General features: G+C 34.8%; 1 protein-coding gene across 9 annotated transcripts in view; it reads right to left on the reverse strand.

Annotated features, from left to right (window-relative positions):
* The window catches only part of LOC131668951 (guanine nucleotide-binding protein G(o) subunit alpha), an 853882-nt gene that overhangs the window by 353425 nt on the left and 486819 nt on the right, over nt 1-13638 (reverse strand). For all 9 annotated transcript variants that reach the window (XR_009302331.1, XM_058943493.1, XM_058943510.1 and 6 more), the window contains one exon: nt 5618-5746. Coding sequence is in view for 8 of the 9 variants with exons in the window: in XM_058943493.1 (XP_058799476.1) it covers nt 5618-5746 (129 nt within the window). In the remaining variant the exon portion in view is untranslated. The remainder of the gene's footprint in view (nt 1-5617; nt 5747-13638) is intronic.

Genomic DNA, 13638 nt, shown 5'->3' on the forward strand with positions numbered 1-13638 from the left:
AAATTAAATTTCGCGGTGAAGTCATAACCATCAGAATACACCTCGAAAGGGTATAATGGGAATTATTTACAATTCAAAGAGTGGTAGGGGCTATATAAGCACTGAAAAATGCAAGCCCACTATCAGTCGTCTACTCAAATTGATTACGTTACGGCGAACTCCAGTCATCAATCGTCATTGGAAAGCGAAAGCTTTAACACGTAAAGCATAAAGTTCCTAGAAAGTGTTGGGTTAAGAGTAATTTCTGATGGAAAATAAATTGCCTAATTTTTTTTGCTGCTTTTAAGGAAATAATGGAGGACATTCTGGAAATAGAGTCACCTGCCATCTTTGATGAATCTTTAGCTCATTACCTTATACCAATTCATCGTTTAAAAATAGTGACAAGATTCGTATATTAATTCAACATTAAGATTTGCGTCTTTTACTATCTCGCTTCTCGTTACATATTTGTGGAGGATTATGTAGTAAAAATAACGAACGCTAATTTTGTTAATAATGCCATTTGTCGCATGTTTGAGGGAATTAGGTATAAGCTGAACTCTATAGAAATAGATAAATATAAGAATGTTGATCTCACAACAGCTATGAAGAACTAGTTATCTCTCATTCCATGTCAAACTTTTACTGCCGAAAATGCCAGATAGATAAATATAGAACAGGAAGACCATAAAATAACTATTGCGAAATATGACTGTAATATTTTGATTACTCTGAGCTTCATACTTGGATTCGCTGAGGACTATCGTAAAGTGTTAGTGAATATGAAACATGAATTAATTCTCATAAGATCGAGTACCGATGTAAATACAGTTTGTCAAACAAAGAAGATCGACAAGGATGTTCAAGCAAGAGAGAAACCAGAGAAAATATTCTTGAAGGAACTACAACATATTGTCCTATTCTACACAATCGCATCGTTCAGTATAATCCGTAAACGAAGTTGTGAAAAAACTTATTTAGGAGGGGGAAGGGTTATTAAAGAATTGATTCTTTCCTTAAGCATTTCAGTAGTAGCTTTCAATTACAATGTAGTACGTAGTAGATATGTAAGGCTTCATGATGCCTGGTAAAACTTATGCTGTGACAGAGTTAGTGATACTTCCTCTTAACTACAAGGACGAATCCCTCGTACGCTTGTTCAAACCTTCCTTTCCATGGCTAAGAATAACGGAAAAATATCAGCGACAAAATCTCTGGTTATAGCTCTACTTTTATCGATTAACATGGAACTATGGCGATCATAAATACGGAGAGCATAAATTCATCATCACAGATACATTCAAAGATGCCACAAAAATTTTCATTTCCGGAGATCTCAAAAAAGAGTGGATAAAACGATACGGCTTCAAAGTTTTCGACTTAAATGATTAAGGTTATTTACCTTTCGAAGAAGTAAAATCAGTTACCGTGTGCCCTAGTCATAACGCAAATACGTACATAACGATATGTGCATAACAGAACGTTAAATTAATGAAGACGTTTTACGCAGATGGTTGTTGCATGGATTGGGAAGAGAGCGATCCAGTCGTTGAAGTACGAGGTGTGTTCAAAAACTACCCGGAATTTTTTAATTTCGCGGGTCTGGAGAGTCGGATTGTCAAAATTTTATTGTGTTGGTATACATGCCCCTGAAGTATGATAAAATTTTCAGCTATATTCACTGTTTACTTTGTCTGCGGTAATCGCTAAAGTTTGACGTGTTTTTATGAGCTCGGCGATTTTCGTTTTTTAAAAGAATTTGTATTAAATTTTGCGTAAAAAATGAAATAAAGTGTAACAAAGTGTGTGAAATGTTACAAAAAGCCTATGGTGAGTCTGCTATGAAAAAAAACAAGTGTTTATGAGTGGTATAAGCGTTTCCAAGATGGCCGCGAAGATGTTGAAGATGATGAACGCTCCGGTCGATTCAGCACGTCCACAATCGATGAAAATGTGAAAAAAGTGGAAAAAATGGTTCTGAATGATCGCCGAATCACAATTAGAGAAGTTGCTGATGAAGTTGGCATACCAATTGGCTCATGTCATAACATTTTTTCAAATGTTTTGGGCATGAAACGGGTGGCAGCAAAATTCATTCCAAAACTGCTGAACTTTGACCAACAAAACATGAACATCGCTCAGGAGCTGTTAAACGACGTCAACGACGATCCAAGATTGCTTGAAAGAGTCATAACTGGTGATGATACATGGGTGTACGGTTATGATGTCGAAACCAAAGTACAATCGTCCACCTGGAAGCATTCAACGTCACCAAGAGCGAAAAAAGCACGTCAAGTTCGATCAAATGTGAAGGTTTTGCTTACAGTTTTCTTTGACTGCAGGGGCATGGTGCATCATGAGTTCTTATCACAAGGTCATACGGTTAATGAGGAGTATTACCTTGAAGTTATGCGACGTTTGCGTGAAGCAATCCGAAAAAAACGCCCCGATTTATGGAAAAACAATTCATGGCTTTTGCATCACGATAACGCACCTGCTCACTTGTCGTTGCTTGTTCGTAATTTTTTGGCCAAAAACAATACCGTAGTCGTGCCCCAACCTCCATATTCACCAGATATGGCTCCATGTGACTTTTTTCTTTTCCCAAAGTTGAAGAGACCCATGAAAGGGGTTGACCCCGTTTTTCCTCGATTGAAGAAATAAAGGCCGAATCGCTGAGAGTGCTCAAGGACATACCAAAAAGTGAATATCAAGAGTGCTTCGAAGATTGGAAAAAACGCTGGCATAAGTGTATTATATCTGGGGGGATTACTTTAAAGGGGACCACATTGATGTAAACGAATAAATAAATATTTTTTTGGAAAAACGATATTTCCGGGTACTTTTTGAACACACCTCGTATTTCTATAGTGATTGTTTTAAGTAGTTAATTTATAGATTAACATGTATTTTTAAGAATAAGATATATTTTTATCAATAAAAAAATTTTTTTGAATTGAAACAGAAATGTTCTTTTATTTTTTATTAAATTGTGACGTCGGGGTCACTCTCAGGTACGCTTGGAGTAAGCGTAAACTCAGGGTTGCTCTGATTTGGCTATCGTGTAACACATAATCCGGGACGAGCAATATTGTTGCGTTGAGAAAACTGTATGCTAACGCGGAATGTAATAACCAAATGTTATTACGAACACACCAGACTCACGCTTAATGAATTTCCAAAAGAAAGGCGGATTACTTAAAGAAAGAAAAGGATAGCCAGATTTATGATTTTACTTACTTTTATTTTATCAAATCACTTATTATTAAAGTTGCGTTCTCTCTGCTCTTTGGCCTCTTTCTCTGTCTATATGCTCTGAATATACTTAGGTGACTTTTCTTCTTTGATGCTTCCTCCGGGACTCACTCACTGGTAAACACTTCTTATTATGGACTTCCTGGTGCTCACTCCGCACTTACTCTAACTTTCTCTCCATTCTTGTACAGAGCTTTTTATAAGCCGTGGGTGGTTGGGTGGAAATCCCTTTCCTCAGGCCCATGAAGCGATAACGGCCAAATTTTGTATTGGTGGGAAATTTTCTAATCATATCCAGAATTTCTTTATTGGTCTGTGGGCGTGAATTTTCAGAGAGAGAAAGGGCGGTCCCTTTTTAACTTGGACCCTTTTCTCCAGAGATGGCTCTCGGAGTGCCACTTTTAAGAGCAAGAGTAACGCTATAGTTTATAATTACTTATACATAATCGTACTAAACTTAATTAATTACAACGATACATAGTGATTATTATAAACATTCAGAAAAATCCAAACCTTTTACGATTTATTATAAAATACATTATTGTTCTATTTATTGGTTATTCGGTGACAAAAAGATGCGCATTATAATAGCTTACAAAATTGTTGAAAATCTATTTAATATTACGGATATTTTCTTAAAAATCGGTGGGAAAAAAAAGATAGATTGCATTTTTATGGTCCCCTTCCATTATCACCGTGATAACACTTCACGATGTATACGCGATGATCGTAGGCCCCGGTCAACACATACGTGTGGGACAAAGCAGGACAGAGCGTTGATTGTAAGCTTGAGTACGCAGGCTCGGGCCACTATCAAAGTTTATATTTCGAATGCGTTTTCATCGTGGGAAATCAGGAAGGTTCCCACTCCGTTCGTCATATTTAATAATTAAATAAAAAACTAAGTTACGGCTAGCCGTCACAAAATCATCCAAAAAAGCGAAATTCTACACTGATTCTGACTATGACAGCAGCAGCAGCAGCAGATAATCTCTTTATAATAAATTTTGTATTTTTATGAATAAAAAAATTTATAGAACATAGAATTTAGATTAAAAAAAAATATTTATTATAGTTGAGGTGATGTATAATGATGACATATGTACGTGTGATTATTAGTCCTTCTTTCTGTTACTGAACTGCTGATAGCCTTTTTGTCCAGGAAAATTATTAGTATTGCTCGAAAATTTGGAAATAGTTTGTTTCCGTGTCGATGATTGTTCTTTTCGTCTAGGTTTTCTTGTGGAAGACGAAAGTACATTAATTTAGGGTAGCGATCCATTTTATTGGAATACTGGTTGACGAACGATGCGATGATTCTGATGCTGTACTATTTATAGTAGTTTACAACCACGAAGGCTACAAATAAAAGAAAGTAAACAGGAGTAAGTAAACAAGTGTTGCATATTTTTCATTTTGGTATTCACAAGTACTTGGACTTTTTTTATGAAACCATCTTCGGTAGATGACATACACACATTTACATACACGTTGAACTGCAAAAAAATATATATATAAATAATTATTATTTACGAGTATATATATTAGCGCTTGGGCCCTATACCAATCGTGTAGCTAATATACACAATAAGAACTGTACGTGGTACTAGTGGTAAAGCATTGGCCTGCGGATCTAGAGAACGCGGGTTCAATCCCTCAATCTGTCCGTACGTTTTTTTTAATTATAACAAAGCCTTCTTTCGATACGTCATTATAATTCAATATGTTATTTGCTGATATAAATGATTATTAAATAAATAAAATTTTCTTTATTATGTCTAAAAATTTAACACACACATACAGACAATGAACTAAAAGTGTGGAATGTAGCACGCACGGTCATCAGCTGAGGGAGCACGGGCATCAGCTCAGTAAGGGGGAAGGTAAGTTGACAGTGTCAATGTCTAAATGCACGGGCATTAGCTTGGGGGACCTCAGCTCAGTGAGCTGATATCCCTTGAGCTGAGGTCTTTCTAGTTTACCTACCTCAGTTGTGCGAGTTTTCACGCCTCTGTTGATTTTTGATAAAAATGCTCATATAAAATGCTAACTGTTATTTAAAAATATTTTTTATTTGGTTTGGATAGGATCTAAAAAGACATAAAATATGGTTTACCTCAATATTTACTGTGATTTTATTAGAAACCGTGTGTTATTTGATTACGCACGCTCACGCACACACACACACATGCACACGCACAAACACATCCAGAATTCAATAGTATTTAGTAATAATATTTAACGACCTGACGAGAATAGAAGTGACGCATCCATTTTATTCGATTAAATGTTTATGTGAAAAAATTGCTTAAAATTTTCAGATTATTTTTATTTTCAAAAATAACCATTACCATGTAAATTAAAAATGTTTAAAACTCACTTGAAGTTCAAATTTTTGAATGAAAAATGGACTTCTACAATTCCTGTTGTTTTAACTCTAGTGCGCAAAATATCTTGCTCCGTTGGTTGGTAGTCTTTTGAACCCAATCGATCCAGGTCATCTAAAAAACTGAAATAAATGATCTAAGAATGTTTCAATAAATAAAATAGTAGTTTTTTAATCATTTATGCAATATTTTCGACTAAAGTGAGGAGAATGTAATAAAGGCGATTTAAGTAAAAAGAAAAAAACTTATTTCTCAGAAGAACCTTCTAGTTCGTTTTTTCTGAAAGCAGTAAGTATCTCACCCAACGGCATTAAAGTGAGCACTACGTACGTGCACACAGACGCATATGTTTCGCAAATGAGCTTGCAGTCGCTGTTAAACATACGAGTATATTTTTCCACAGGACTTGTGCCTTATTTAATCTTCATTCTAAAAAATAGCTGATAATGAGTTCATTTCATTTTAGATGAAGCAAAATGATTAACAATGGCTTCTTATATATTTAGCTGCATAACATCTAGCAACTAGGCGAATAGAAAAATTCGTTTTCTAATCGGGTGCCCGTTTTTAAATTAAGGAAAGGCCTTGTATGTGCGGACATTTTCCGATTTTTAATTTTTGCTATGGATGGCGTGACATGTATCGAATTAGTCTGAGTTTTATTAATATTATTGGTTTTCGTTTAATTATTACAATTCCAATTGCGTGCAAAGCTTACTATTAGCTCTCATATAAAAATACAAACTTACGTTAATTCTTACAAAGGTTACAGAAATTAGTTGTAATTTAACATTGTCTATTGAAATTGTGAAATTAATATTTATTTTATAATAATTTTTTTATTGTTTGAGTTTTGCTTAAAATAAATTGACATGATAATAAAATTTTGATTCAAATTTAAATTATAGCTTGCTAACGAAAAACTTACAATTATCGGGTTATCAACTAATATTCTAAATTTGTATTTATTTGTATTAATGTAATTTGTTAACATTTTGCTTAAGAATTGGGGCGTAACTTCAACAACTATTAATTTAAAAAAACCACATGTGATTAATAAATAAAACCATTTTTAATTAATTGTTGTTAATTATAAAATCAAGATTCAATTAGTATGTATGAAAGTCCTACTTAACTGATTTAAATTAATTATTGGTTTTTCGAAATATTTAAATTAAAAGGAAATAATTCATTCAAAACCAATTAAATACTTCTAAATTTCCCGTTAATCTATATATTGTGACGTCCGGGTCACTATCTCAGGTACGTCTGAGGCGGACGTAATCTCAGGCGCTCTATTTGGTTTGCGTGCGTACGCTTAAGTCGGGACGAGCGATTGGAGAATTAGAGCTTTTCTACTTCGCGTTTCGCGTAAAAATAGTGAAAAATAAACTGGACTACAAGCCTTCCATCAAACACCAGGGTCCAATGGAATCGGGACTTGGATGTGAAAATCCCAAACCTTGCCGGAATTATCACATAAAAAGTATTTTAATTTTTATTTAACGGCGCGACTGTCTTATTGAAAAAGTATCCCAATTCCTGCTGAAATACTTTTTCGAAGACCTATTTCTCACGAGTTTCGATCGGCTACTCTAACAAGAAGAGGAAAAGGAGAGATAGTGAATAAAATTTTGTTTCAACTTACTTTTCTTTTATTTAATTCACTGGTACTGGGAGAAGTCAATCTGGACCTCGCACTTGGTCAATGAGATGCACTTAGAGCCTTGCGAGGAGCGTGAGAGAGAGCGATTTTCGCTTACGCACGCACTTTTAAACCCTGGGGGTGGTTGGGAGGAAAATCCCTCTTTCAGTCCCTCAAAATTTGGGAAGAGTGGAAATGCCAGTGAATTCTAATTGGCCAACCGAGATTTTCCCTCCTTTTCTCTTTCGGATTTCGGGCCCTAATTGGTTCGGGGGCGCGGTGAGAATTGGGGGCGCGCGTTCAAGAGTTTGGGCCTTATCTCGCTAGATGACTCTCCAAGTACCATTTTTATTACAGTTTCTCTTATAATTATTAATTTATTTACTATATAAAATTATTACAATTAATTCTTAAAAATAACGCAAGTTCCTTATTATTTAACATATTTTACGCGAAAATCTTTTGATCCTACATGTTTACAATTAGTAACTTAATTAATTAACTCACTTCGTTGTTTAAATAAATTGGAACGAAAAAAGGGTATTATTTAATTGTGGACTATATAACTGATTTGCTCAAATTCGTTCAAGTAACTGTTTTCGACTATTTACCTCATTTTTCTAATTTGTAATTTTAAAACTTTGAGTTATTTTCAATGATTGCGCGGCAACTATGTTTCTAATCAAAAAGTGTGTGGGAGATTTCAAGAAGCTGCGAAATTTTCCTATCATGCTGTTATTTTCCCGATTCATTTATGTAAAATTAGTTATTAAGGTTTTTTTTTTATATAGCAAAAGTTTTGACTTCTAAAAGTGGAAATCTTTTGGGTGAAATCGAATAACAGGATGCAGGTGGAATTCCGCGGCTCCTTTACTCTTTATCTAAACCTACTCAAAAAAACTTTACGATCGTTCGAGGTAAACATCGGAAAGCGCGCGATAAAGGGACGACTATTTTCACGTGTCCTCCAGCTGCTTCAGCTGAAGGCTCTCCTTTGCTAATTTACCGAGTTAAAATTTAAGCTATACAAAAGTACATGAGGAAAAAAAAAATAATTGGCTAATAAACGGCCCGACGTTACATATGGCCAATTCCATCTCAGATCATACAGAGCTCCCCACACATCTGTCACCAAGCTACTCCAAAGTATTTTTTTATTGTTCTAGGTCAAAAATAAGAGGACCCGTATTTTTCTTTTTTCTCTCAGATGCATAGTTCCGTCAATAATGCAATCGGAAAATGCACTGCTGAAAAGGGAAAATTGAGAAAATTTTTCCAATTAAATTTGGTTTCCTCAATATTTTTTTTATTTTTCGATACAATTAAATAATTTTTATGTCATCTATAGTAGAAACGAAGTTCTTCAAGTCTAATTTATCAAAAATATGAATGTATGCATTTTTCGGGAGAAAATGCATGTTTTCGAAAAAGTGCATCTTGGAGAAAAAATTGTGTATCTCAAAAAGGCCATAATTTTTTGCGCTCAAATTTTTTTTATATATTCTTAGTACCAATACCTTCAAATCCATTCGATCAAAATTTGCTGTTTTTTCGTTATATCGCTTAAAAAAATTTAAAAAAAAAGTTTTACATTTTCAAGTCAAACGCGATAAATACATTCAGGAATTCATGTTAGCGACTATGTAGGTTAATAACTGAACTACAATAATATGTAACTCAAAGAAAAAGCTCACTTTTATTCAATCATGTCTGCAAGAAATGTAAAATTACACGATCATTTTTTTCTGTTTGAGTTGATTACTTTTACAACTCTCTTCACTTTTTTAGATACAACTTTCACTTTCTTGCCCTTGTTTACATTTTCGTTTTTCTTCTTATGAGTACTTTTCTTTTTTTTTTTTCATCTTTTTTCACTTCAATCCATGGATGCGCAGCCGTTTGAGCTATAAAACATTCGCTCCTCCCTTTCGAGACAACAGATTTCTACATGTGGCAACGTTGAATACCCTGATATTTCTGGCATTTGTGTCTTTGCTCCATTTGACTACTACGAAAATTGTTTATCTCTGCAGTTTCCATCAAAATCAGCTCTATAGAAGTTGTGTATTTTGATACATTTTCAACAAAACTTTTAGCAGTTTGAATAGCATCAGATTCAGTACTGCGTAAATTATGCACTGTTGCATAATGCTTTACCAAACCACCTATACCATCTACAGCACCCTTTCCATGACCAGTAGCAGAGAATATCCATTTTTTACTCATACTTGCATTTAAAAATTCATTTAACTGGAATCTATTTTTGAAATGACTTGCAGCGCCATCAGATACTAAAGTTATAGAATCAATCGAATTTCCATACGTTTCTTGTGTGTATCTAGTTATATGTTCAAGAATTATTTGTATTGCTGCCAATGCATGAGAATAATCATGTTTTAAGTCTTCACTAATTACAGTATAACTCTTTGTAATTCCGCCTATGTAGCAAACAGCAGTGAAAATTGAAATCTGTTTATTCACCCAATGATTCCCTTGAACTGGATTTTTCAAAATTACAGACCAATTCTCAGCAAAATCTATATGCATCAGCAAATGTTGATAATTTAACGTCACCCTTTCTTTCTCAGCTTTGATTTCCATTCGCTGTACCTCTTTGATACGTAAATGAGAAGTTATTGTGATTGTATGATTGGCTAACTCTTCCATGAATGTGGTCATAGATACTGAACGAGTTTCTAAATTGCCGTTATTCCACACAGCGAAAGTTATATTTTTTTCAATGTTTAATTTATCAAGCCCCAGTAATTCAAAATTCACACCCTTAACACCAGGACATGAATCACATTCTTTAAAATAACAAAACTCTGTGGTTGATGAACATATAACAGAAGATAGGACTTTAGAGCGCAAAGTTGAAAGCTCGACACTACTTTGACCGATGAAATTTTTCAAAGCGATTAGGAGAAGTTCAAAATTAGCACAATATATACATAAGCACACATCATTCAATGGATTTATCAAAACATACTTCGGACGCATGGAATAAAATTTCGATTTACTGATTTTTATTCCAGGATTCTCTTTTTTCAATAGAACATAAACTTCTTTCATGCTTCGTGTCATGAAGCGCTTTACTTTTTTTACTTTTTCACCATTTTCCATCACCGTGATAACATCTGATTTATTTGGACTTTGTCTTGAACAATTAAAGTCGTCATTTAAAAAATATTCCATAACTATGTCTTTCGTTTTTGTATCTATTGGATGCCCGTTGTATTTGTCTGGCTCACAATAAATTCCTAGAAATAGATTATAAAATAAAGCTCTCACGTGAATTAAACAGAATTAATTATTAAATGACTAAAAAGTTATGCACTGTATAGCGATTTATTAATTGTTACCTCCGTTCGAAGCAAGCTTTCTTGCTTTATCTATCATGTAGACAGTTACTTGTGGAAACATCGTTATAATTTGAAACTTTGATAATACAGGTACTATAATTGTTAGAAGTCTTATCTTTTCAGAGATAGACGAACAGTGATCAAAAGCTTTTGAAAAATTATCTTGTATTCAGCAGAAAAATTATTTGATTCATTTGTTGACTCTTCAACTTGCACATCGTATATTTTTTGTAATTTTTGACATGTGGCTTCAGAAAAAGATGAGACAAGTTCCCTCTTTTTTTTTAAAACATATCTTGCAACATTTGTATTTTTGAGATTACGTTTGCTACGTAAAGGTGATACTGGATATTCTAACTGACAGATTATTTCATTGTTGAATTCGTCAACACAGACTGAGGTATCTGGTACAAAATCATTATCTGGGCTTTCAACTTGCATTTCTTCGGGTTCATCTATTTCTTGTTTATTGTAGTTATCCAATTCTGTTATTTTGTAGTCATTGACTATAAGTTTATAACAATTGCTACACACACGATCAGTTGCATCAATATTAGTATTTTTGAAATTTATTTGCAAATAGTCAGCATAATCACCAATTTTTTGAAAAATCACATTTCGACACTGATATACACTCTTTTTGTGAACATTGAAATAATCTGGGCACTTCACTCTCTTTACAGAATAAATAGCTGACATGCTGACAACGAGACAGTCAAGCATACACTAACGCTGAATTCTAAATAAAAGCGGTGAAATTTTACATATTTCACGGTCTCTATTCGGTTATATATTCGATCGTCTGTGTTTATGAACTACGTACGTAAACACAGATGACCGAATGAAACAATGTTTTATTGATAAAGTACATACTTATACAGAAATATTTGCTTCTCAATTCACTTAGATAGTCGCTAACATGAATTCCTGAATGTATTTATCGCGTTTGACTTGAAAATGTAAAACTTTTTTTTTTAATTTTTTTAAGCGATATAACGAAAAAACAGCAAATTTTGATCGAATGGATTTGAAGGTATTGGTACTAAGAATATATAAAAAAAATTTGAGCGCAAAAAATTATGGCCTTTTTGAGATACACAATTTTTTCTCCAAGATGCACTTTTTCGAAAACATGATTTTCTCCCGAAAAATGCATACATTCATATTTTTGATAAATTAGACTTGAAGAACTTCGTTTCTACTATAGATGACATAAAAATTATTTAATTGTATCGAAAAATAAAAAAAATATTGAGGAAACCAAATTTAATTGGAAAAATTTTCTCAATTTTCCCTTTTCAGCAGTGCATTTTCCGATTGCATTATTGACGGAACTATGCATCTGAGAGAAAAAAGAAAAATACGGGTCCTCTTATTTTTGACCTAGAACAATAAAAAAATACTTTGGAGTAGCTTGGTGACAGGTGTGTGGGGAGCTCTGCATGATCTGAGATGGAATTGGCCATATTTAATAGCAATCACATGAGAGGTTTCCAAAAAGGTTATTTATTTCTGATAAAATGTCATAATTTGATTGGTAACAGAGAATCTCGGCTAGGCCGATTTCGTCCGTTTGGCTCTCGCAAATATCCGCGCGCCGCGCCAAGTTGAGAGTGTGTGCAAGTAGTACGCACACTCATGCTTGGACTATTGTTTTAGAGGTGCTGTTTACAGGCTGAGCTGACGGCTGGAGCTATCGAGCTAATGTCGAAGAGGAAGAAAGAGAGAGAGAGAGAAAGAGAGAGAGAGCGCACTCTAGTTGCGTATCATCGCAGAAAATTTCGTTTTTCGGAGACACGCCCGGTGCGCGGACGAGTATTGGAGTATGTGGCTGGATCGCGCCCAGCCGTGTCCCGAAGGATACCCGGCACCGGAGAAGACGAGTAAGAAAACAAACAGCGACGACAACAAACACCAGAGAGACGGTTAGCGAGAAGGAGCGCACCAGTAACATCACACAGCGAAGCGTTCTAGCCGTCGGAGAGGCTAAAGGTCGAGGTTGGTGCCGTGTTTTCTCTTATTTCTCTCTCTTGCATGTTTGGGCACCAGCTGATGGGTGGTAGCGCGGCAGATCTGCTGGCTATCCCGTTGATGAAATAACGGTGGAAAGTGTTTGTCGGGCATTGATTGTAATATTTAGTTTTAAACAGGGAATCGGCAGGCTGACCAGCTACCCATTCACTTTCGCATTTATGTTTATTATTGTTTCGCTCGTAGTATATAGGCGTGAGATCGTCGCCTTGTAGTCGATTGTTGACGATTAAAGGATTAGTGTGTTAATCCGGTGTTGTGTTTATTCGCCGCTGAATCAGTCCTCATCCAGACTTCGAATCTCTGCGTTTAACGTGGTTCTGCTCGACGCGTTATTCAGTCGTGGGAACGTCTTCTGCTTCCCGAATCCCCAAATAAATAATTTGTGCGGACGGCCGCGAGCTACCCAGACAGGAATGGTCGCATATTCTCTATTACAGTATTTACAAGTTCGAAAATTAATGTAAAATACTCCAACGTTTTCAAGGAAGAATTAAAAATGAGAAAATAGAAAGTAATAGATAATCGATTAATATTATACCACTTTAGTCCAAGAAATATTCAGCCATGATTTTTCCAGCTGATCATATTGTCTTCGCTTTTTTTGGCGCAGATTCACCTGGCTCGGTCCATATTTCCGACCAACTATTCGTTTCCGATGTATAATAATAAATCCATTTTATCAACAGTAACGTAGTATCGCAAAAACTCTTTTGAATTACGTTGAAACATGCTTAAATATTGCTCAAAGGAACCATATGAACTCTCTTATTATCAGCCGTGAGCAAGCGCGGCATTCATTTTGCAAGCAACTTTTCCATGCCCAAACATTCAGGTAAAACGTTCCATGTGCATCCTACTGTAATGTTAAGAGCTTAACTAATCTCACGCACTTTCAATCAACGATCAGCAAGTAAAATATTATAAACTTTATCGATTATGTCTTAAGTAGTCACCTCTTTTGGACGGTCAGGTC

This window comes from Phymastichus coffea, unplaced genomic scaffold (assembly GCF_024137745.1).
Source record: "Phymastichus coffea isolate CEN01 unplaced genomic scaffold, Cenicafe_Pcof_1.1 PCOF00007, whole genome shotgun sequence".
Taxonomy (NCBI): domain Eukaryota; kingdom Metazoa; phylum Arthropoda; class Insecta; order Hymenoptera; family Eulophidae; genus Phymastichus; species Phymastichus coffea.